Source organism: Balaenoptera ricei, chromosome 8, assembly GCF_028023285.1.
Source record: "Balaenoptera ricei isolate mBalRic1 chromosome 8, mBalRic1.hap2, whole genome shotgun sequence".
Lineage (NCBI taxonomy): Eukaryota > Metazoa > Chordata > Mammalia > Artiodactyla > Balaenopteridae > Balaenoptera > Balaenoptera ricei.
In genome coordinates this window covers 72200318-72223751 of record NC_082646.1, presented here as the reverse complement: position 1 = coordinate 72223751, position 23434 = coordinate 72200318, and the positions used below count along the sequence as shown (strand labels likewise).

Here is a 23434-nt window from a genome sequence, read left to right as displayed (position 1 = left end):
CTAAATAACCAAAGAATTTATGGGTCCTATAATTATAAAAGTCTAGAGAAGATGTAAGTTTCCGGTGCAGTTTGACAGAGACATTGACCAAGGCTCTGACTCCATTTCTCTGCAGTTTTCTGGAGAGTTGTCATGTAATGGTTTCGTCCTCGGGCTGCTCCTGTAATGGTGGCAAAATGGCTGCATAGTTCCATCTTCACCTCACAGCACACTACGCAGAGTAGGGAGGAACAACGTTGACCGGGTATCCCCAGCCAAGGCCTTGAGGTTCTCACTGATTGGACCACACCTGAGCCTGCATTGATCATCTGACCTGTCTGGATCAGCTGTGACAGGAGGGAAGGGTTCACCCTGATTGGCTTAGCCCACTCTTTCCATTAGCTTTTGCTACATAAAAAAAATACTCCAAAATTTAGTGTCTCAAAACCACAACAATTTATTAGTTCGTGAGTCTGTGGGTCAGGAATTTGGGCAGGGCTCAGCTGGGATGGCTCACTCTCTTCCATGTGGTGTTGGCTGGGCTCACTCATACATTTAGGGTCACTTGGTAAGTCAGCTCGGGGCCAGCCAGTCCTGGATGTTGTTGGTCCTACGTCTGCCAGTCATCTGGGTTGCCTCGGTTCTCTTCTGTGTGTCCTCTCCGCCCATCCAGCTGGGGCATGTTCTCATGAACATAGTACCTCGTGAAGGTGAGAACAGAGGCTCAAGGACCCTTGACATCCAAACTTGAGACCTGTGTGACATAATTTCTGTCACATTATATTGGTCAAAGCAAGTCCCCACCTCTTGATGGGAAGATCTGTAAGAATTAGTGATGGTTTAAAATCATCACACCCATCCTTACAGCTGGGGGAAAGAGAATCATTGTCACCCAAACCACAAAGCTGAACAGAATGGACATTAGGGAGAAAACTGGCCAGAGGCTGGAGAAGAGGCTAAAAGGTAGATTGAAATTAATTGTGAGGGGCTCTGTATGCCTTGCTAAGTGGACTTTATCTTCTAACTTGCGGTTCTCACCCTTTTTCTGTGACAACATAATTAATGATTCTAATGCATTCTCATTAGAAAACGTGATTTAAAAGTGAATCACGGGCTTCCCTGGTGGCACAGTTGTTAAGAATCTGCCTGCCAATGCAGGGGACACAGGTTCGAGCCCTGGTCCGCGAAGATCCCACATGCCACGGAGCAACTAAGCCCGTGCGCCACAACTACTGAGCCTGCGCTCTAGAGCCCAGGAGCCACAACTACTGAGCCCACGTGCCACAACTACTGAAGCCCATGTGCCTAGAGCCCATGCTTTGCAATAAGAGAAGCCACTGCAATGAGAAGCCCGTGCACTGCAAGGAAGAGTAGCCCCCGCTCGCCACAACTAGAGAAAGCCCACACGCAGCAACGAAGACCCAACGCAGCCAAAAATAAATAAATAAAATAAATAAATTTTTAAAAATAATAATAATTTTTTAAAAATTGAGTTACCATGGCTGTTTTTCTCAACCTGAAGACTGGGCATGAATAATGTTTCCTAGGGGGGCTGCATGCTCCTTCCTCTTGGGGAGTGGGGCTGCTTTGGTTGTAACTCACTGTTCCAGGCGCTGGGGAGCCACTGATGTCTTGTTCCTAAGTGCAAGGGAGATTTCTGCTCTGAGACTCAGTCTTAAGCTGCTCCTGTAACAGCTCTGAGTTATACTCACACACCTTTCATTTCCCCCAGTGTGCACATATGCCACTAGTTTGGGATTTTCCTCTTTCCAGCAGCACACGATTCCCAGAAGCAACATTTCTTCCTGCTGGCCAAGTCCTTGGGGCCCAGTCTGCTTTTTCCTGCTTTCTGGCCTCGACTAGGACAGCCCCACTGCATACAATGTGTTTGGATATCAACCAGGAGAATGGCCACCATCCAATTCTCTTTCCTCCCAGAAATCTCCTTCTTGCAACTGATGTGGTCTCCAGTGACCAAGCAACATGAGCTTGACCATATTGACAAGGAGATCTTGTCAGTGCCATCTCTGTGGCATCTGAGCTACAGTTCCAGTGAGTGTCTTGCCATGTGCACATGTTTATCTCTGCTGCTGGGCTGTACACAACTTGTAGAAGAAACATGGGATTCACCTTGTTTGTGTTGAAAATATTTACTGAATGAGTGAATTAATAATGGATGAATAAAAAGGATAACCCTGAGCAGCATCCCTCTTGATGGAAAAGTTTATGGACATGGAAAATGTTCCCTGATCAATGACTCCTCAGAGTCGTGGTTTCCAGGAAGGCACTAGTGCCAGGTGGTATCAGGCATCTTAATCTCGGCTCCCCCCATACACTAGTGGAGGACACCTGAGCCCAGAGCAAGGGTTTGGAACAGAAATTCCCTCTTAAACTGAGTAGGAATAAGGCTCCAAGGAATCTTTTCAGACACTAGAGAAGAGCAAGGGTGAGTTTGTGGAGGAGGAGTAGGAACAGGGGGAAGAGGAGAAGGATGTAGGAAGTGAACAGGGAAGAGCAACCCCCATCACCTCCCCTGGAGCCTGTCCTAATAGGAAATTCCACCCTGGAGCCTGCAGCCTGGGTTCTGTAGGGCTCTTGGCTGCACCTCCTGACCAAGGGTGTTTAGTTTACATGAAGGACTTGAAGCCTTCAGTGTCTCTCACTTAATAGAGCAGCTGCTTCGACACCCACTGCATTTGGGCAGCTCATTTCTGGTCCTTCATCCCATTAGAGGCAGCCCTTGCTCACCTCTATTTGTCTAAGGAGCCTGGGTGTCTGCTGGAAAGGGAGGTATTTAGAGAAAATTATTCAGTTAGAACCAGGAGGGGCAAGGGCAGTTTCTGCCATTGTGTGACAGGCTAATCCCAGGACAGCTCAAAATGGCTGGGATTGTTTAATCTGCAGGATGCATTAGGGCTGTCAAAAGACTATGGACAGTAAATATTGTGGAAAGCAGTTAAGGGGTGTGGCCTGACTGGAGCTTCAGCAGCAGCCCTAGGACAGGGAGGAGGCACCTGAGGAGTAGGTGATGGAGGATATGGTGGGGGTGGAGCAGAGTAAGGCAGATCTGGTGGCCCTCATTCATGCCTGCCTTTCAGGGACTTCTAATACATTGGTTCTCAACTTTGGATGCTCATTGGAATCTCACGGGACTTCTGCAAAATGCTGATACCCAAGTTCCACCTTCTTCTCCACATTTTGATTAAATTAGTCTGGTTTGTGGCCTGCACATCAGGTTTAGGAAGCTCCGCAGGTGAGGAGGCTATGAAAGGAAATGGAGAGATCTTATCATTTCATAGTGGACAGCTGGAAGGACACCTCCAGAGCAAGGTTCTCAGGTGAAGCAACAGGCCATGAGGGAAAGGTCACCTATCCAGATTACTGACAAAGAAAGGGTTTTTTTTTTTTTAATCTCTTTTATCTCTTGAGTTCCCAGGCTAGTTAATTTTTCCACTTACTCTCTTTTTCCCCACTTACTAGTCATGTGGTCTTGATGAAGTATCAGTTTCCTTACCTATCAAATGGGTATTATCACCTAATCTACTCATTTCCTATTATTGCCATGAAGATCAGAGTTCATGAAGATGCTGTGCATACAGTATTAAGGCAAGAGAAGAAACAGCAGAGATGTTTCTCCACTCCATGGCTTCCCATGCCATTTCATTTGCACTTAAAGGGCAAACTCTACTCAGATCTACAGACTCCATTCCCATGGCGGGGTTCCTGCCTACATCTCCAGGTTCAACTGCTGCCATTCCGCACTGTGTTCACCATGCTGTAGACACACTGGCTTGCTCTCTAGCCTGGGACACACTGAGTCCATCCTTCCCTCTGCAGTTTCTATCTCTTCCACCTGGATTACATGAGCGCTACATTTTCCTGTGTAATCTATCTTTTCTTGTGGTTTTGTCACAACTAATGTTAATGGCTGTGGGCAAAGCAGTGACTGGTCAGTATGGAATTAGAAACAAGAAGTATGGAGTTGTGAGTAAAGAGGAAGGAGAGTTATAGAACAGATGATAAGAGGGGAGTGTGGAGTCAAAACTTAATTTTTGCCATAGAAGAGAGACTTGAGCACATGTGTGTCTCTCAGGTAGGAGACAAAACAGGAACATACGTGATGTGGAGGAAAGTGGGATAACTACAGCAAATTCCCTAAGCCCCTTTTAAATGTAATATCCCTTTAAAGAGATAAGATATTTGACTCCTTAGGATTCGGGTTTCCACTTAGTTTCCTTTTTTTACCCCTACCACTTTGTGCCTTCTGTAGTGTAGTGCAAATATCTCCTTATCTATCTGTGCGTAAACTGGGAGCTCACTGGGCAGAGGGGAGAGGTCTTAATTATGATTGTATCCCAGTGCTGAACACAGAATACAGCCTCCATAATTAATGAATACATTTATCTGTTGCCTTTTTGTCTAAGTGACATGGGTACCCTGAAGCAGCATGAATCCTCAATAAATGAGTAAGAAGGAGCTAGGAAAAAGAGGTGGCAATGAAGTTAGAGTGATGTGTAAATGCCAGAAAGAAACTTTACCAACTTCGTATTTTGAAGCAAGAAGCAGGAGCAAACACAGTCTATTTTTTCTCCTCCCTTATAAGTCCTTGTCTGGTATATTTTACAGAGTTATGATCAAAATATCTACATAATTGGATATTTTGTTTTATGAAAGAGTGTTTAGAACATCTCCTTGCTGTATCTCATATTCTTCATAATTATTATTTTGAGAGATGCAGAATATTCTGCCCAGTTAAGGTACTGCAATTTCCTTCACTGTTTTTACTGTCTATTGTTGGACATTTATGTGTTTTTCAATTTCTGCTATTTTAGAGAATGCTAGAATGAAGAGCCTCATCATAGGAATTTGCCCTTTTTAAAAAAAATTATCTCCTCAGTTTAAATTACAGTGAATCAAATTACTGGGTCAAAGGGTATGAATATTTTTATGATTCTCAATACATACCGCCACATTCCTGCTTTATATCCACTGTCAAAGATACTCATCAATTTCACTGTAAACAATGGTACTGCCCCACGCCTTGAGCACCTCTGGCCCCTCCATGACCACGCCATGCCGGATTTCAGATACTCAGACTCCACCTTTACTTTCACCTACATTGGCGGCCCCAAAAGATGGGCATGTCTAAAATATCTTGAGGAAGACCTTCAAGACGGCAGAGGAGTAAGACGTGGACATCACCTTCCTCCCCACAAATACATCAAAAATACATCTACATGTGGAACAACTCCTACAGAACTCCTACTGAATGCTGGCAGAAGACCTCAGACTTCCCAAAAGCCATATGGCTGACAGGGTCTCGGTGCTCCGGCCGGGTGTCAGGCCTGAGCCTCTGAGGTGGGAGAGCTGAGTTCAGGACATTGGACCACCAGAGACCTCTTGGCCCCACATAATATCAGTCGGCAAGAGCACTCCCAGAGATCTCCATCTCAACACTAAGACCCAGCTCCACTCAACAACCAGCAAGCTCCAGTGCTGGACACCCCATGCCAAATAACTAGCAAGACAGGAACACAACCCCACCCATTAGCAAAGAGGCTGCCTAAAATCATAATAAGTTCACAGTCACCATAAAACACGCCACCAGACGTGGTCCTGCCCACCAGAAAGACAAGATTCAGCCTCATCCACCAGAACACAGGCACCAGTCCCCTCCACCAGGAAGCCTGCACAACCCACTGAAACAACCTTACCCACTGGGGGCAGACACCAAAAACAACGGGAACTATGAACCTGCAGCCTGCGAAAAGGAGACCCCAAACACAGTAAGTTAAGCAAAATGAGAAGAAAGAGAAATATGCAGCAGATGAAGGAGCAAAGTAAAAACCCACCAGACCAAATAAATGAAGAGGAAATAGGTAGTCTACCTGAAAAAGAATTCAGAGTAAAGATAGTAAATATGATCCAAAATCTTGGAAATAGGATGTAGAAAATACAAGAAACATTTAACAAGGACCTAGAAGAACTAAAGAGCAAACAAACAATAATGAACAACACAATAAATGAAATTAAAAATTCTCTAGAAGGAATCAATAGCAGAATAACTGAGGCAGAAGAAAGGATAAGTGACCTGGAAGATAAAATAGTGGAAAAAACTACCACAAAATAAAGAAAAAAGAATGAAAAGACTTGAGGACAGTCTCAGAGACCTCTGGAACAATATTAAACACACCAACATTCGAATGATAGGGGTCCCAGAAGAAGAAGAGAAAAAGGGACTGAGAAAATATTTGAAGAGATTACAGTTGAAAACTTCCCTAATATGGGAAAGGAAATAGTCAATCAAATTCAGGAAGCTCAGAGTGTCCCATACAGGATAAATCCAAGGAGAAACATGCCAAGACACATATTAATCAAACTATCAAAAATTAAATACAAAGAAAAAATATTAAAAGCAGCAAGGGAAAAGCAACAAATAACATACAAGGGAATCCCCATAAGGTTAACAGCTGATCTTTCAGAAGAAACTCTGCAAGCCAGAAAGGAGTGGCAGAACATATTTAAAGTGATGAAAGGGAAAAACCTACAACCAAGATAACCCTACCCAGCAAGGATCTCATTCAAATTTGATGGAGAAATTAAAACCTTTACAGACAAGGAAAAGTTAAAAAGAGAATTCAGCACCACCAAACCAGCTTTACAACAAATGCTAAAGGAACTTCTCTAGGCAGGAACACAAAAGAAAGAAAAGACCTACAAAAACAAACCCAAAACAATTAAGAAAATGGTAATAGGAACATACATATCGATAATGACCTTAAATATAAATGGATTAAATGCTCCAACCAAAAGACATAGACTGGCTGAATGGATACAAAAACAAGACCCGTATATATGCTGTCTATAAGAGACCCACTTCAGACCTAGGGACACATACACACTGAAAGTGAAGGGATGGAAAAAGATATTCCATGCAAATGGAAATCAAAAGAAAACTGAGTAGCAATTCTCGTATCAGACAAAATAGACTTTAAAATAAAGACTATTATAAGAGACACAGAAGGACACTATATATTGATCAAGGGATCAATCCAAGAAGAAGATATAACAATTGTAAATACTTTTGCACCCAACATAGCACCTCAATACATAAGGCAAATGCTAACAGCTATAAAAGGGGAAATCAACAGTAACACAATCATAGTAGGGGACTTTAACACCCCATTTTCACCAATGAACAGGTCATCCAAAATGAAAATAAATAAGGAAACACAAGCTTTAAATGACACATTAAACAAGACGGACTTGATATCTATAGGACATTCCACCCAAAAACAACAGAATACACTTTCTTCTCAAGTGCTCATGGAACATTCTCCAGGATAGATCACATTGTGTGTCAAAAATCAAGCCTCGGTAAATTTAGGAAAACTGAAATCATATCAAGTATCTTTTCCAGCAACAGTGCTGTGAGACTAGATATCAATTACAGGAAAAATAACTGTAAAAATTACAAACACTTAGAGGCTAAACAATACACTAGTAAATAATCAAGAGATCACTGAGGAAATCAAAAAATACCGAGAAACAAATGACAATGAAAACACAACGACCCAAAACCTATGGGATGCAGCAAAAGCAGTTCTAAGAGGGAAGTTTATAGCAATACAATCCTACCTCAAGAAACAACAAAAATCTCAAACAACCTAACCTTACACTTAAAGCAATTAGAGTGAGAAGAACAACAACAACAAAAAAAAAACAAAGTTAGCAGAAGGAAAGAAATCATAAACATCAGATCAGAAATAAATGAAAGGGCTTCCCTGGTGGTGCAGTGGTTGAGAATCCGCCTGCCAATGCAGGGGACACGGGTTCGAGCCCTGGTCTGGGAAGATCCCACATGCCGCGGAGCAACTGGGCCCGTGAGCCACAACTACTGAGCCTGCGCGTCTGGAGCCTGTGCTCGGCAACAAGAGAGGCCGCAATAGTGAGAGGCCCGCGCGCCGCGATGAAGAGTGGCCCCTGCTTGCCGCAACTGGAGAAAGCCCTTGCACAGAAACGAAGATCCAACACAGCCAAAAATAAATAAATTAAATTAATTTTAAAAAAAAAATCTTAAAAAAAAAAAAGAAAGAAATGAAAAAGAAATGAAGGAAACGATAGCAAAGGTCAGTAAAACTAAAAGCTGGTTCTTTGAGAAGATAAACAAAGTTGATAAACCATTAGCCAGATTCATCAAGCAAAAAAGGGAAGACACTCAAATCAACAGAATTAGAAATGAAAAAGGAGAAGTAACAACTGACAGTGAAGAAATACAAAGGATCATGAGAGATTACTACAAGCAACTATATTCCAATAAAGTGGACAACCTGGAAGAAATGGACAAATTCTTAGAAAAGCAGAACCTTCTGCGACTGAACCGGGAAGAAATAGAAAGTATCAACAGGCCAATCACAAGCACTGAAATTGAAACTGTGATTAAAAGTCCTCCAACAAACAAAAGCCCAGGACCAGATGACTTCACAGGTGAATTCTTTCAAACACTTAGAGAAGAACTAACACCTATCCTTCTCAAACTCTTCCAAAATATAGCAGAGGGATGAACACTCCCAAATTCATTCTACGAGGCCACCATCACCCTGATACCAAAACCAGACAAAGATGTCACAAAAAAAGAAAACTACAGACCAATATCACTGATGAACATAGATGCAAAAATCCTCAACAAAATACTAGCAAACAGAATCCAACAGCACATAAAAAAGATCATACACCATGATCAAGTGGGGTTTATCCCAGGAATGCAAGGATTCTTCAATATACGCAAATCAATCAATGTGATACACCATATTAACAAACTGAAGGATTAAAAACCATATGATCATCTCAATAGATGCAGAGAAACGTTTCGACAAAATTCAACACCCATTTATGATAAAACCCTCCAGAAAGTAAGCATAGAGGGAACTTACCTCAACATAATAAAGGCCATATATGACAAATCCACAGCCAACATCATCCTCAATGGTGAAAAACTGAAACCATTTCCTCCAAGATCAGGAACAGCGCAAGGTTGCCCACTCTCAGCACGATTATTCAACATAATTTTGGAATTTTTAGCAACAGCAATCAGAGAAGAAGAAGAAGAAATAAAATGAATCCAAATCGGAAAAGAAGTAAAATTCACTGTTTGCAGATGACATTAAACTATACATAGAGAATCCTAAAGATGCTACCAGAAAACTGATAGAGCTAATCAATGAATTTGGTAAAGTAGCAGGATACAAAATTAATGCACAGAACTCTCTTGCATTCCTATACACAAATGATGAAAAATCTGAAAGAGAAATTAAGGAAACACTCCCATTTACCACTGAAACAAAAAGAATAAAATACCTAGGAATAAACCTATCTAAGGAGACAAAAGACTTGTATGCAGAAAACTATAAGACACTGATGAAAGAAAGTAAAGGTGATACAAACAGATGGAGAGATATACCATGTTCTTGGATTGGAAGAATCAACATTGTGAAGATGACTGTACCACCCAAAGCAATCTACAGATTCAGTGCAATCCCTATCAAACTACCAATGGCATTTTTCACAGAACTAGAACAAAAAATTTCACAATTTATATGGAAACACAAAAGACCCTGAATAGCCAAATCAATCTTGAGAAAGAAAAATGGAGCTGGAGGAATCAGGCTCCTGGACTTCAGACTATACTACAAAGCTACAGTAATCAAGACAGTATGGTACTGGCACAAAAACAGAAATACAGATCAATGGAACAGGATAGAAAGCCCAGAGAAAAACCCATGCAGAGTGGTCACCTTATCTTTGAAAAAGGAGGCAAGAATATATAATGGAGAAAAGACAGCCTCTTCAATAAGTGGTGCTGGGAAAACTGGACAGCTACATGTGAAAGAATGAAATTAGAACACTCCCTAACACCATACACAAAAATAAACTCAAAATGGTTTAAAGACCTAAATGTAAGATCAACACTATAAAACTCTTAGAGGAAAACATAGGCAGAACACTCTATGACATAAATCACAGCAAGATCCTTTTTTGACCCACCTCCTAGAGAAATGGAAATAAAAACAAAAATAAACAAATGGGACCTAATGAAACTTCAAAGCTTTTGCACAGCAAAGGAAACCATAAAGAAGACAAAAAGACAACCCTCAGAATGGGAGAAAATATTTGCAAATGAAGCAACTGACAAAGGATTAATCTCCAAAATATACAAGCAGCTCATGCAGCTTGATATCAAAAAAACAAACACCCCAATCCAAAAATGGGCAGAAGACCTAAATAGACAGTTCTTCAAAGAAGATATACAGATTGCTAACAAACACATGAAAGGATGCTCAACATCATCTAATCATTAGAGAAATGTAAATCAAAACTACAATGAGGTGTCACCTCACACCAGTCAGAATGGCCATCATCAAAAAATCTACAAACAATAAATGCTGGAGAGGGTGTGGAGCAAAGGGAACCCTATTGCACTGTTGGTGGGAATGTAAATTGATACAGGCACTATGGAGAACAGTATGGAGGTTCCTTAAAAAACAAAAAATAGCACTACCATATGACTCAGCACTGCCACTACTGGGCATATACCCTGAGTAAACCATAATTCTATAAGAGTCATGTACCACAGTGTTCATTGCAGCACTATTTACAATTGCCAGGATACAGAAGCAACCTAAGTATCCATCAACAGATGAATGGATAAAGAAGATGTGGCACATATATAAAATGGAATATTACTCAGCCGTAAAAAGAAACGAATGTGAGTTATTTGTAGTGAGGTGGATGGACCTAGAGTCTGTCAGACAAAGTGAAGTAAGTCAGAAATAGAAAAACAAATACCATATGCTAACACATATATATGGAATCAAAAAAAAAAAAAAACGTTCTGAAGAACGTAGGGGCAGGACAGGAATAAAGACGCAGACATAGAGAATGGACTTGAAGACACGGGGAAGGAGAATGGTAAGCTGGGATGAAGTGAGAGTAGCATTGAGATATATACACTACCAAATGTAAAATAGATAGCTAGTGGGAAGCAGCTGCGTCGCAGGGGGAGATCACCTCAGTGCTTTTTGACCACCTAGAGGAGTGGGATAGGGAGGGTGGGAGGGAGACGCAAGAGAGAGGGCATATGGGGATATATGTATACATATAGTTGATTCACTTTGTTGTACAGCAGAAACTAACACAACATTGTAAAGCAATTATACTCCAATAAAGATGTTAAAAAATAAGTAAATAAAAATTTTAAAAAACATAAAGAACTGTCTTCTACTTCAAGTGTGAAAGCAACAATGCAAAAACACAAGGAACATGAAAAATCAAGGAAGTATGTTATCCTCAAAAAATATCAATAATTCTCCAACAACTGAGCTCAAAGGTGTGAAACAGCCTGATCTAGCTAATAAAGAATTCAAAATAGCTATTTTGAAGAAACTCAGTGAGCTAAAAGAAAACTCAGTAAGACAATTCAATGAAATCTTAAAAAAAAAATATGATCAAACAGAGGTTTTTTTCAAAGAGATAGAAACCCATAAAAAAGAAACAAATAGAAATTCTCGGGCTGAATAATTCAAGAAATGAGATGAAGAATGCAATTGAGAGCATCTGTAGTAAAGTAGAGCAGATGGAAGACAGAAAAAGTAGCTTAGAGTTTGAAATAACACAGAGGAAAACAGAGAAAAAAAGAATTTTAAGGGTGAAGAAAGATTGCACCATCAGTGGGAATCCATCCAAAGGATAATTGTCAAAATAACCAGGGTCCCAGAAGAAAAGAGAGATAAGGGGAAGAAGGTTTATTTAAAGAAATAATAGCTGAGAACTTCCCAAACCTGGGGAAAGACTTGTACATCCAAGTTCACGAAGCTAATAGATCACCCTGTATTCTCAGTGCCAGAAGACCTTCTCCAAGACATATTATAATAAAACTGTGAAAAATCAAAGATAAAGAAAGAATCCTAAATGTAGCCAGGGGTAAAAAAAGAGTGTAACCTACAAAGGAACCCCCAATAGACTATCCGCAGATTTCTCGGCAGAAACTCTATAGGCCAGGAGAGAGTGGAATGATATATTCAAAGAGCTTAAAGATAAAAATTGCCAACCAGAATACTCTATCCCCAAAGTTATCCTTCAGGTATAAAGAAGAAATACTTTCCCAGACAAACAAAAGCTGGGGAAGTTCATCATCACTAGACCTGCCTTGCAAGAAATGCTAAAAGGAGTTCTCAAAGCTGAAATGAAAAGACAAAAATCAGTGACATGAAAACATGAAAGTATACAGCACACTGGTATAGGTGAAAAAAATATGCAGTCAGACTTAGAAAACACTAATTCTATAATAGGATGGCGGGTTAACCACTTAATATAGCATAAAGGATAAAGAGTATTAAAATAACTGTAGTTACTATAATTTGTTAATGAACGTACAATGTAAAGGAGGTAAATTGTGACATCAAAAATATAAAAGGGAGAAGTAAAAGGGTAGAGACTTTGAAGGAGGTCGAAGATAAGTTGCTATCAGCATAAAATGGACTGTTTTATCTATGAGATGTTTCATGTAAGCCTCACGGTAATGACAAAGCAAAAATCTAGAGTGGATTCACAAAAGGGGAAACAGAGCATCCCACTATGGAAAATCAACAATTTACAAAGGTAAGTAGAAACAGAGGGAAAAAAGAACAGTGCAAATATAAAACAACCAGAAAGCAATCAATAAGATGGCATTACTAAGTCCTTTCATAGCAATAATTGCCTAAATATAAAATGACTGAATTCACCAATCAAAAGGCAAAGAGTGGCTAAATGGATAAAAAAGAAGACCCAACAATATGCTGTCTACAAGAGACTCACTTAGGCATTAAGGACATACATAGGCTCAACGTGAAGAGATGGAAAAAGATATTTCATGCAAGTGGAAACCAAAAGAGTATCAGACAAAATAGACTTTAAGTGACTATTCAACAAGAGACAAAGAAGGTCATTATATAATGATAAAGGGGTCAATTCATCAAGAAGATATAACAATTGTAAATATATACTCACCCAATATCAGAGCACCTAAATATATTAAGCAAATACTAACAGATCTGAAGGCAGAAATAAATAATACAATAATAGTAGGGGACTTCAATAACTCACTTTCAGCAATAGATAGATTATCTAGACAAAATTAACAAGGTGACAATGGATTCGAACCATATGTTAGACCAAATGCACCTAACAGATATCTTTAGAACATTCCATCCAACAGCAGCAGAATACACATTCTTCTCAAATGCACACAGAACTTTCTCCAGGATGCATCATATTATAGGACAGAAAACAAGTCTCAGTAAATTTAAGAAGATGAAAATCATACTAAGTATCTTTTCTGACCACAATGGTAAGAAACTAGAAATCAATACAAGAGGTAGCTGGAGAATCTGCAAATGCATGGATACTAAAGAACACTCTCCTGAACAACCAGTGGGTCAAAGAAGACATCAAAAGGGAAATAAAAAAAATCTCGAAACAAATGAAAATGGAAACACAATGTACCAAAACCTATGAGATGCAGCAAAAGAAGTTCTGAAAAGTTTTATAGCAATAAATACATATATTAAAAAATGAGAAAGATCTCTAATAACAACCTAACTTTACATCTCAAGGAACTAGAAAAAGACTATAAGACTATATTAAGCCCAAATTTAGCAGAAAGAAGAAAATAGCACAGATCAGAGTGGAAATAAATGAAATAGAGAGCAGAAAAACTATTTAAAAAGATGAAAGAAACTAAGAGCTAATTTTTCAGAAAGATAAACAAAATTGACATACTTTTAGTGAGTCTATGAAAAAAGAGAGAAGACTCAAATAAAATCAGAAATGAAAAAGCATCCAATTCAGAAAGAAGAATTGTCATTATCCACAAATAATATGAGCTCATATGTAGAAAATCCCAAAGACTCAACCAAAAAACCCTTGTCACTAATCAACGAATTCAGTAAAGTTGCAGGATATAAAATCAATATACAGAAATCAGTTGCATTTCTATACACTAACAGTGAAACATCTGAAATTTTACAAAACCTATCCCATTCACAATAACATTAAAAAAAATAAAATACCTAGGAATAAAATTTAACTAAGGAGGGGAAAGATCTATATAACAAAAACTACAAGATTTTGTTGAATGAAACCAAAGATGACAAACAAATAGAAAGACATCCTGTGCTCATGGATCAAAAGAATTAATATTATTAAAATGTCCATACTACCCAAAGCCATCTGTATATTCAGTGCAATCCTTTTCAAAGTCCCAATGGCATTTTTCACAGAAATGTTTTTTAAAAACTTAAAATTTGTATGGAACCACAAAAGACTCCAAATAGCCAAAGCAATCATGAGAAAGAACAAAGCCAGAGGCATCATGCTTCCTGATATCAAACTACACTACAAAGCTCTAGTAATACTGGCATAAAAATAGAATGGAATGGAATACAGAGACCAGAATGCAACCCTCACATAAACAGAAAACTAATATTTGACAAGAGTGCTAAGAACACCCAATGTGGAAAGTCTCTTTAACAAATGGTGTTGGGAAAACTGGATAACCACATGCAGAAGAATGAAATTGGACCCCTATCTTATACCAATCACAAAAACTAACTTGAAATGGATAGAAGACTTAAACATAAGACCTGATACTGTAAAACAACTAGATGAAAACCTAGAGAAGAAGCTCCTCAACATTGGTCTTAGCAGTGATTTTTTGGATATGATGCCTAAAGCACAAACAACAAAAGCAAAAATTAACAAGTGGAACTACACCAATCTTAAAAGCTTCTGCACAGCAAAAGAAACAATCAGCAAAATCAAGAGACAACCTACAGAGTAGGAGAGAATACTTGCAAACCATCAATTGGAAGAGTTAATATTAATGATGTATAAAGAACTCATAAAATTCAATCACAAAACTCAAACAATCCAACTTAAAAAATGGGCAGAGTAACTAAATAGACATTTTTCCAAAGAAGGCATACAGATGGCCATCAGGTACATGAAATGATGCTCAGCATCACTAATCATCAGGGAAATGCAAATCAAAATCATGAGATATCACCTCATACCATTCAGAAGACAAGAGATAAGTATTGGCAAGGATGTGGAGAAAAGGGAACCCTTGTGCAGTAGTTGATGGGAATGCAAATTAGTGAAACCACTATGGGAAACAGTACAAAGATTCCTCAAAAAATTAAATATATAACTATCATATGATCCCACTTCTGGATATTAATTCAAAGGAAAAGAACTCACTGTCTTGGAAAGGTATGTCATCCCTATGTTCACTGCAGCATTATTTGCAATAGCCAAGACATAGAAACAACCTGAGTGTCCATCGATAAATGAATGGATAAAGATAATATGAGATAGATAGATAGATAGATAGATCTCACATTACTAAAATGTAAATATTATTGTCTTGAAAAAGAAGGAAATCCTGTGATCTTTGATAATAAAGCTGGACCTTGAGGACATTATGCAAAGTGAGGTAAGTCAGTCAAAGAAGAACAAATACTGTTGATATAACTTATATGTTGGAATCTAAAAAAGCCATACTCTTAAAAACAGAGAGTAAAATGGTGATTACCAGGGGCTGGGTTATGGAGGAATAGATGTTGTTTAAGGGTACAAACTTGCAACTAGTAGATAAATAAAACCTTGAGAGCTAATGCACAGTGTAGTGATTATAGACAACAATACTGTATTATAGACATCAACTTAACTAAGAGAGTAGATCTTAATTATTCCCACCACAAAAAAGAAATGATAATTATGTGATGTGGTAGAGATGTTAGCTAACACTACAATGGCAATCATGTTGCAATATACAAATGTATCAAATCAACATGTGTACACCTTAAACTTACACATGTTGCATGTCAGTCATATCTAAATAATAAAACAAGAAAGTTCTCAAATCAACAAACTAATTCTACAACTCCAAGAACTAAAAATAAAAACAAACTAGGGAATTCCCTGGTTGCCTAGTGCTTAGGATTCCAGGCTTTCAGTGCTGTGGCCTGGGTTCAATCCTTGGTCAGAGAACTGAGATCCCACAAGCCACACAGCACAGCAAAAAAAAAAAAAAAAGAACAAACCAAATGCAAAGCTAGCAGAAAGAAAGAAATAATAAAGATTAGAGAAGAGGAAATGGAATTAAGAACACAAAACAATAGAGAAAACTAATAAAACCAAAAGGTGATTCTTTGAAAAGAGCAACATAATTGACAAACCACTAGCCAGATAGGCTAAGAAAAACAAGAGAAGACTCAAATTATTAAAATCAGAAATGAAAGTGGAGACACTACTACCAATTTTACAGAAATGAAAAAGATTGTAAGAGGGTACTATGAACAGTTGTATGCCAACAGATTGGATAACATAGATGAAATGGACAAATTCCTAGAAACACAAAACCTACAAAGACTAAATCACAAAGAAATAGGAAATCTTCACATTCCTATAACTACTAAGGTGACTGAATCTTTTTTTAAATCTCTAAGAGATATTTGTACACCCATGTTCACAGCAGTATTACCCCCAATAGCTAAAATAACTTGTGTCCATTGACAGATGAATGGATAAACAAAATATGGTAAGAATTTCTTCACATGCAGAGAAATATTATTCAGCCTTAAAAAGGAAGGCAATTCTGACATACGCAACAAGGGATGAACCTTGAGGACATTATTCTAAGTGAATAAGCCAGTCACAAAAAGATGAATACTGTATGATTCCACATATATGAGGTAATTAGAATAGTCAAATTCATAGAGACAAAAAGCAGAATGATGTATTGTCAGGAGCTAGGCATAAGGGGGAAGGGGAATTTAGTGTTTAATGGGTATAGAATTTGAGCTTTGCAAGATGAAAATAGTTATGGAGATGGATGGAGGTTAGGGTAGCACAAAATTATGAATGTATATAATACCACTGAATGGTACAACTAAAAATAGTTGATAGTAAATTTTATGTGTATTTGACCACAATTTTTTTTAAGTTTTTTAAATGGAAGGAATCACCAGTGTTAGGTATTAAAGATAAGTTAGCACTGACCTGAGACTTTCTTTGGTATAAAAAGAAGGATCAAAACCTTTAGAATGCAGAACAAATACAAAAAAGTAATTCTTGATCTGGGCTCTTTTCTAGATCTTCATCTTAAGAGACTGGTTTAAGGCTTCTTTTCCTGTTCCTTACCCCTTTTTGATTCCAAACCTTCTCTCTGCTCAATCTCAGTGTACAATTTCCAAACTTCTTCTCACTGTGCAGTCTCAAACAGGCACACTTACCTCTAACAGCTTGTATAAGGAATCTGTGCATCATTCTCTTTTTTTGTAAAATACAGGTATTAAGTTAATTAGCATCCTCTAAGTACTGAGTGCTATGTGAGGCACTCTGAAGGCTATAAAGAAAAAATAAACAACCCCTGCCCTTAAGATTCTTAGAATATATGAGAGGAGACATAAATGTCCACCAACTATACTATCATATAATCAGAGCTATAATCATAATGTGGTTAAACCTTGCTGCTCTAAGTGTGGTCTTCAGTCTAGCAGCATTGGCATCATTAGAGTTTCCAGAATTGCAGAATCTCTGGCCCCAGCCTGCTCCAGGTTTGAGAATTCATGAGAATGATAACTTGGGCTCAAGTCCTTGGTTCCAGCTTCCTCTAACTTTGTGTTACTCCTGAGGCTGTGAATAAGAAATGCCAGAGGTATACAAGAGATAAGGATGTAAGTTGGGGGACTTAGCAGCCTATTACCTCTCTTGTTTTTGCACAAGGCTAGCTTGGTAGAGTGAAATGTCCAATAAGAGAAACGAGCACTGAACTGTGGGCTCACAACATTTTTACCCTCAGCCACAACAGCAGATAGAAATCATTTATCTACTGTTTATGTCTATAATTTTACTATTTGGCAAGTCACATCACTCATGCCTAATGTCCAGACTTTGGGGCTTGCAACTCATGCCCTGGGATAATAGCCCCTTGTGATGTTTAGTTTTATGTGTCATCTGGGAAAGGATATAATGCACAGTTATTCAATCAAACATTAATTTAGGTTTTAGCTGGGAAGGTATATTTTGTAGTTCTATAATAGGATGACTTTAAGCAAAGATTATTCTCAATAATGTGGGTGAGCCTTACCCAGTCACTTGAAGGCCTTAAAAGTAAACACTGATATTTCCCTGAGGAAGAAGAAAGTCTTTCTCCAGACTTCAGCGCTGATGAGAGTAACATCACCAGGATGGTGACATAGGTCATTCCTGACTTCGTTACCCCCACAAGAAGAACAACTAACAACTATTTGTGAACAAAGACACCACTGAGAGAATCCTAGAACACGGGGGTGAGGCTGATGCACCCACACTGTGCCGCAGAGACCAGGACACATGGCATCAGAAGGGTAAGAGGAATGGCTACATGCCAACTGCATCACCCCTCCCCCAGGCTGGGGCAGTACCATGCTGAGAGGTCTCCCCTGAGCCTGCAGTTCCTCCAGTGGAAAAGAGAGCCCACGGTGGCCATCCAGATCTCCCGGCATTAGGGGTCCCTTCCTGGGAGCCCCCACTCTGGTCTTGCCCACAGGGATTATGGGGGAATCTGTGGGGCTTGACTACTGGGAATCTGATTGTGATGAAGAAGGAAGAAGTCCAGCTAGGGACTTAATAGTAAAGAAAATATGATTTCTTTAAAACCCCAACAATCAATACCTAGTCTTGGCTGCAGAAATGTGGTCTCACTCATAGCCAGTTCTCCCTGGAGAGTCAGCCCAAGTATGAATCTCTTGATCTCTTCTCTTCACCAGATGAATCAAGAGAGAAGAGAATGTGAATTCTACTCACACGTGGAAAAATTTTCTAAGAGTCAAAGTGATCCAAAGATAGACTGAGCTACGTCAGGAGATAGTGATATCCAATTTTCGAAAATAAGCTAGTAGACCACTCAGGGTGTTATAGAATAATTCAAGCATGAGGGTTGGTCTACATGATCTTAATGGTTTCTTCCCACCATAAGAATCTTAGAGGCAGAAAGAATGATGTGAAAGAGTAGCTATAGGATGGAGAGCATTGAGAACTCAGAGAGAGAAATAGGCTGCTGGTAAAAAGCATTCGATAATGAGGAGAAACAGAAGGACTTAATTTTGTTCGGAGTGGAAGCAGCTTATGCCGTTGCACCTAATATGATCTGGGCTTGGGAACCAGGGGAAAGAAGTCTGACAATGCATCCTTTCTGGGAACTGTGACTTCCAACTTGACTCAGGTCTGCTCATCTTGAAAGTGCTTTCCAGATTTTGCGACTGAACCAAAGTTATCAGGGTTTGGATGGATATTAGTTATCTATTGCTGTGGGGCAAATCACCTAAAAACTTAGCAGCTCAGGAGAACAAATATCTGTTATCTCACATAGTTTCTGAGGGCAGGTTATCTGGGAGAGGCTCAGCTGGGTGGTTCTAGCTCAGGGTCTCTCTTGAGGTTGCTGTCCAGCTGTCAGCTAGGTCTGCAGTCATCTCCAGCCTCAAATGGGGCTGAAGAATCCACTTATTTTATTTTTTCAATTTTTATTTTATACTGGAGTATAGTTTATTTACAGTGTTGTATTAGTTTCAGGGTTATAGCAAAGTGATTCAGTTATACCTATACATATATCTATTCTTTTTCAGATTCTTTTCCCATATAGGCTATTATAGAATCTTGAGTAGAGTTCCCTGTGCTAAACAGTAGGTCCTTGTTGGTTATCTATTTTATATATAGTAGTGTGTATATGTTAATCCCAAACTCCTAATTTATCCCTCTCCCTCACCATTTTCCTTTGGTAACCATAAGTTTATTTTCTATGTCTGTGGGTCCATTTCTGTTTGTAAGTAAGGTCCTTTGTAACTTTTTTTTTTTAGAGTCCATATATAAGCAATGTCATATGGTATTTGTCTTTCTCTGTCTGACTTCACTTAGTATGATAATCTCTAGGTCCATCCATGTTGCTGCAAATGACATCATTTTATTATTTTTTATGGCTGAGTAATATTCCATTATATATGTACCACATCTTCTTTACCCATTCATCTGTTGATGGACATTTAGGTTGCTTCCATGTCTTGGCTATTGTAAACAGTGCTACAGTGAACATTGTAGCATGTATCTTTTCAAATTATGGTTTTAGAGAGTCCACTTCTAAATTCACTCATTTGATTGTTGACAGGACTCCATTCCTCGCTGGCTATTGGCCAGAGACCTTCATTCCTAGACACATAGACCCCTCCATAGCCTGCTTGAATGGCCTCATGACATGGCATCTGGCAGCCCACAGAGGAAGTAATCCAAGAGAGGGAAACGTGAGCAGGTGAGTGAAACAGTACCCGTAAAGGAAGCAGGACTATTACCTAGAATATAAAAGATTTCCTACAACTGAGTAAAATGAACAAAAGCTGCCCAATAAAATATGGGCAAAGTATTTGAACGAAAATTACACAAAAGAAGATAAACAAATGACCAATAAACAAATGAGAAGATATTTAATTTTCACTAGTCATTAAGGAAATAAAAAGTAAAACCTACAATGAGATACTATTCCAGAGTCATAAGAATGGCTAAAATTAAAAGACTAAAAATACCAAGCATTGTCAAGGATGTGCAGAGCAAGCTGAATGATCATACATTATGATCAAGTAACTTATACCTTATGTAAGTTGATTTTTAAAATAAGAAAAAAGTTCAAAATATGTAAACTAACAATTTTTAGAATTGCAAGGGATAGGTCACAGAGATAGAATAATACTTGGAAACTTTATTGCCCTCTACCCAGACAAAAAAAATATATATGAATAACATAATCACTTTAATTACATATAAACAAAGATATATGTGTAGATAGTTACAGCTACCAAATTTTATACGTGAAGGAAAATACTTCATTTTCTGATATCTTTTAATCATTTATGGGAAAGGATCATATAATAAACCTCATAGAAAATCTCAATTAATTTCCCAAGTCAAAAATTAATAGATATTACTTTCTCAAACCTCAGTGCAAAACCTGGAACTGAATAAGTGAAGCATAGTTTTAAAAGTTATTTTAAATTTTAAAATACTCTTCCATATAACTTTTGAGTCAAAGTGAAAATCAAAACAAAAACTATAGACTATTTTAAATATGAGATTTTTACATATCATAACATGTCAATGGTTAAAGGTGAACTCAGAGAACTAAATTAGAGCATTACATAGTTTCATAATTTACTTATTAACTCAACAAATATTTATTGAGGGCCTATCATGTTCTATGGAATTTTCTAAGTTCCAGGGATATAGCCAAGGATACATGTAACTTCCCTCATAGAGTTACATGCTGGTGGAAGGACACAGACAAAAAAAGAAAAAATAATAAATATATAATATTTTAGATAGTGGTAAGTTCTATGAATAAAAAGTTAAGCTGAATAATCAGGTGATAGAGAGTAATCTGAGAAGGAATGTAATTTTATATATGGTGGTCGGGAAAGTCTTCTCTGAGATGATTCATCAGAGTTCTAAAGGAAGGGAGGGAATCAGGCATGCAGACTTTTGGGGAACAGCATTTTAAGCAAAAAAATAAATAAAAATAAGTAAATGCAAAGACCCTGAGGAAGCTGGGAGTGAAACAAGCAATGGGTTATTTTGCAAGAGAGCAGAGACATGATATGGCTCAGATCATGTAATACCTCAGACACAGAAGGAACCAGAGAGTTGACTACAAACACAAAAGAGAAGAAGACTTAACTCCATTCATTCAAAAAATATTTATTGAGTACTGCCTTGTGCCAGGCATACTGTTCAGTGTGTAGGGGATTCAGCAATTAACAAAAGAGCCATATTCCTGCCCATATGGAACTTAACACTGTTTACAGGATGGGATACACATAACAAATTAAATAAAATATATATTATGATAGTAGCTAATAAGTGATAAAGAGGTGAAAAGAAAAAAACAAAGAGGGACTTCCCTGGTGGTCCAGTGGTTAACACTCCGTGTTTCCACTGCAGGGGGCGTGGGTGACTCAATCCCTGGTCAGGGAACTAAGATCCTGCTTGCCATGGGGTGTGGCCAAAAGAAAAAAAAAAACAGGAAAGAAAAGGTTAGATTGGGTTGGCAGGGTGAGGTACAATTTTAGAAAGGATAGCCAGGGTAGGTGACATTTGAATAAAGATCTGGAGGGGGAATTCCCTGGTGGTCCAGCAGTTAGGGCTCCACGCCTCCATTGCAGGGGGCACGGGTTCAATCCCTGGTCTGGAAACTAAGATCCCACATGCCACGTGGTACATGCCGCTTGGCAGGGCCAAAAAAAAAAAAAAAAGATCTGGAGAACACGGGGCCATAGGATAACAATTCTTCAGAGAGGTACCAATACCCCTGAACTGGATGAGGCAGGGAGCCTCACCTGGAGCCCTCTGTCTTCTGCTTCTTCTCCAGCTCAAGGGCCTTCCTGTCCTCACAGTCATACACGATTGCAGCCAGTAGGAGGCGGAACTCCTCCCCAGTAAATGTGGCAGGATCAAAACAACTATCAAAGGCTGACCTAGGGAGGGGAAGCAAGCCCAACACCAGTTCTGAGCCCCTACCTAACCCCTTCCCAGGATAAGCAGCCAGGTTTCCTGGTTTCTGCAACTTCCCCTGAGAATGTGGCTGCCCCAGCTCTCAATGGACAGGGCATGGGGCCAGTGTCCATCCAAAAATGCTGCTTCACCAGGATTTAGGCTCTGGTGTGACCTAAAAGAAGTGGTTGGCTCCAAGTGGATCATATAGGCTTGTGAAAGCTGATGGTTAGATTTTCAGGAATTTTATGAGCTTAGTGTTAAATATAGCCATTATTAAAAACTAAGTGATATGGGCTTCCCTGGTGGCGCAGTGGTTGAGAATCTGCCTGCCAATGCAGGGGACACAGGTTCGAGCCCTGGTCTGGGAAGATCCCACATGCCGCGGAGCAACTGGGCCCGTGAGCCACAACTACTGAGCCTGCGCATCTGGAGCCTTTGCTCCGCAACAAGAGAGGCCGCGATAGTGAGAGGCCCGCGCACCGCGATGAAGAGTGGCCCCCGCTTGCCACAACTAGAGAAAGCCCTCGCAGAGAAACGAAGACCCAACACAGCCATAAATAAAATTTAAAAAAAAAAAATTCTTCTTAAACAACAACAAAAAAAAATAAGTGATAATGATAGTTTGAATCTGAAAATCATTTCACTTTAATGTAATTTGAATGAGGGTGAGAAATTAGATGTATAGGTAACATATCAGATTTAATAACAAATTTATTGGCAAAGTAGTTAGCAGATAGGATGCAATCTATTTCTCAAATTGTGGTTAAATTAGTAAATAGGTTTGCTGAAGATACAAATATTTGGTAAAAAGCAATGTTATATGAAATTTACAATAACGAGT

The 23434-nt window shown here is 38.9% G+C and overlaps 1 protein-coding gene across 1 annotated transcript in view; it reads right to left on the bottom strand.

Moving 5' to 3' along the window:
- Positions 1–23434, bottom strand: part of LOC132370181 (calcitonin receptor-stimulating peptide 1-like) — an 85978-nt gene that overhangs the window by 62239 nt on the left and 305 nt on the right. The window contains exon 2 of the mRNA XM_059929924.1: positions 22437–22574. Coding sequence (XP_059785907.1) covers positions 22437–22574 — 138 coding nt within the window. The remainder of the gene's footprint in view (positions 1–22436; positions 22575–23434) is intronic.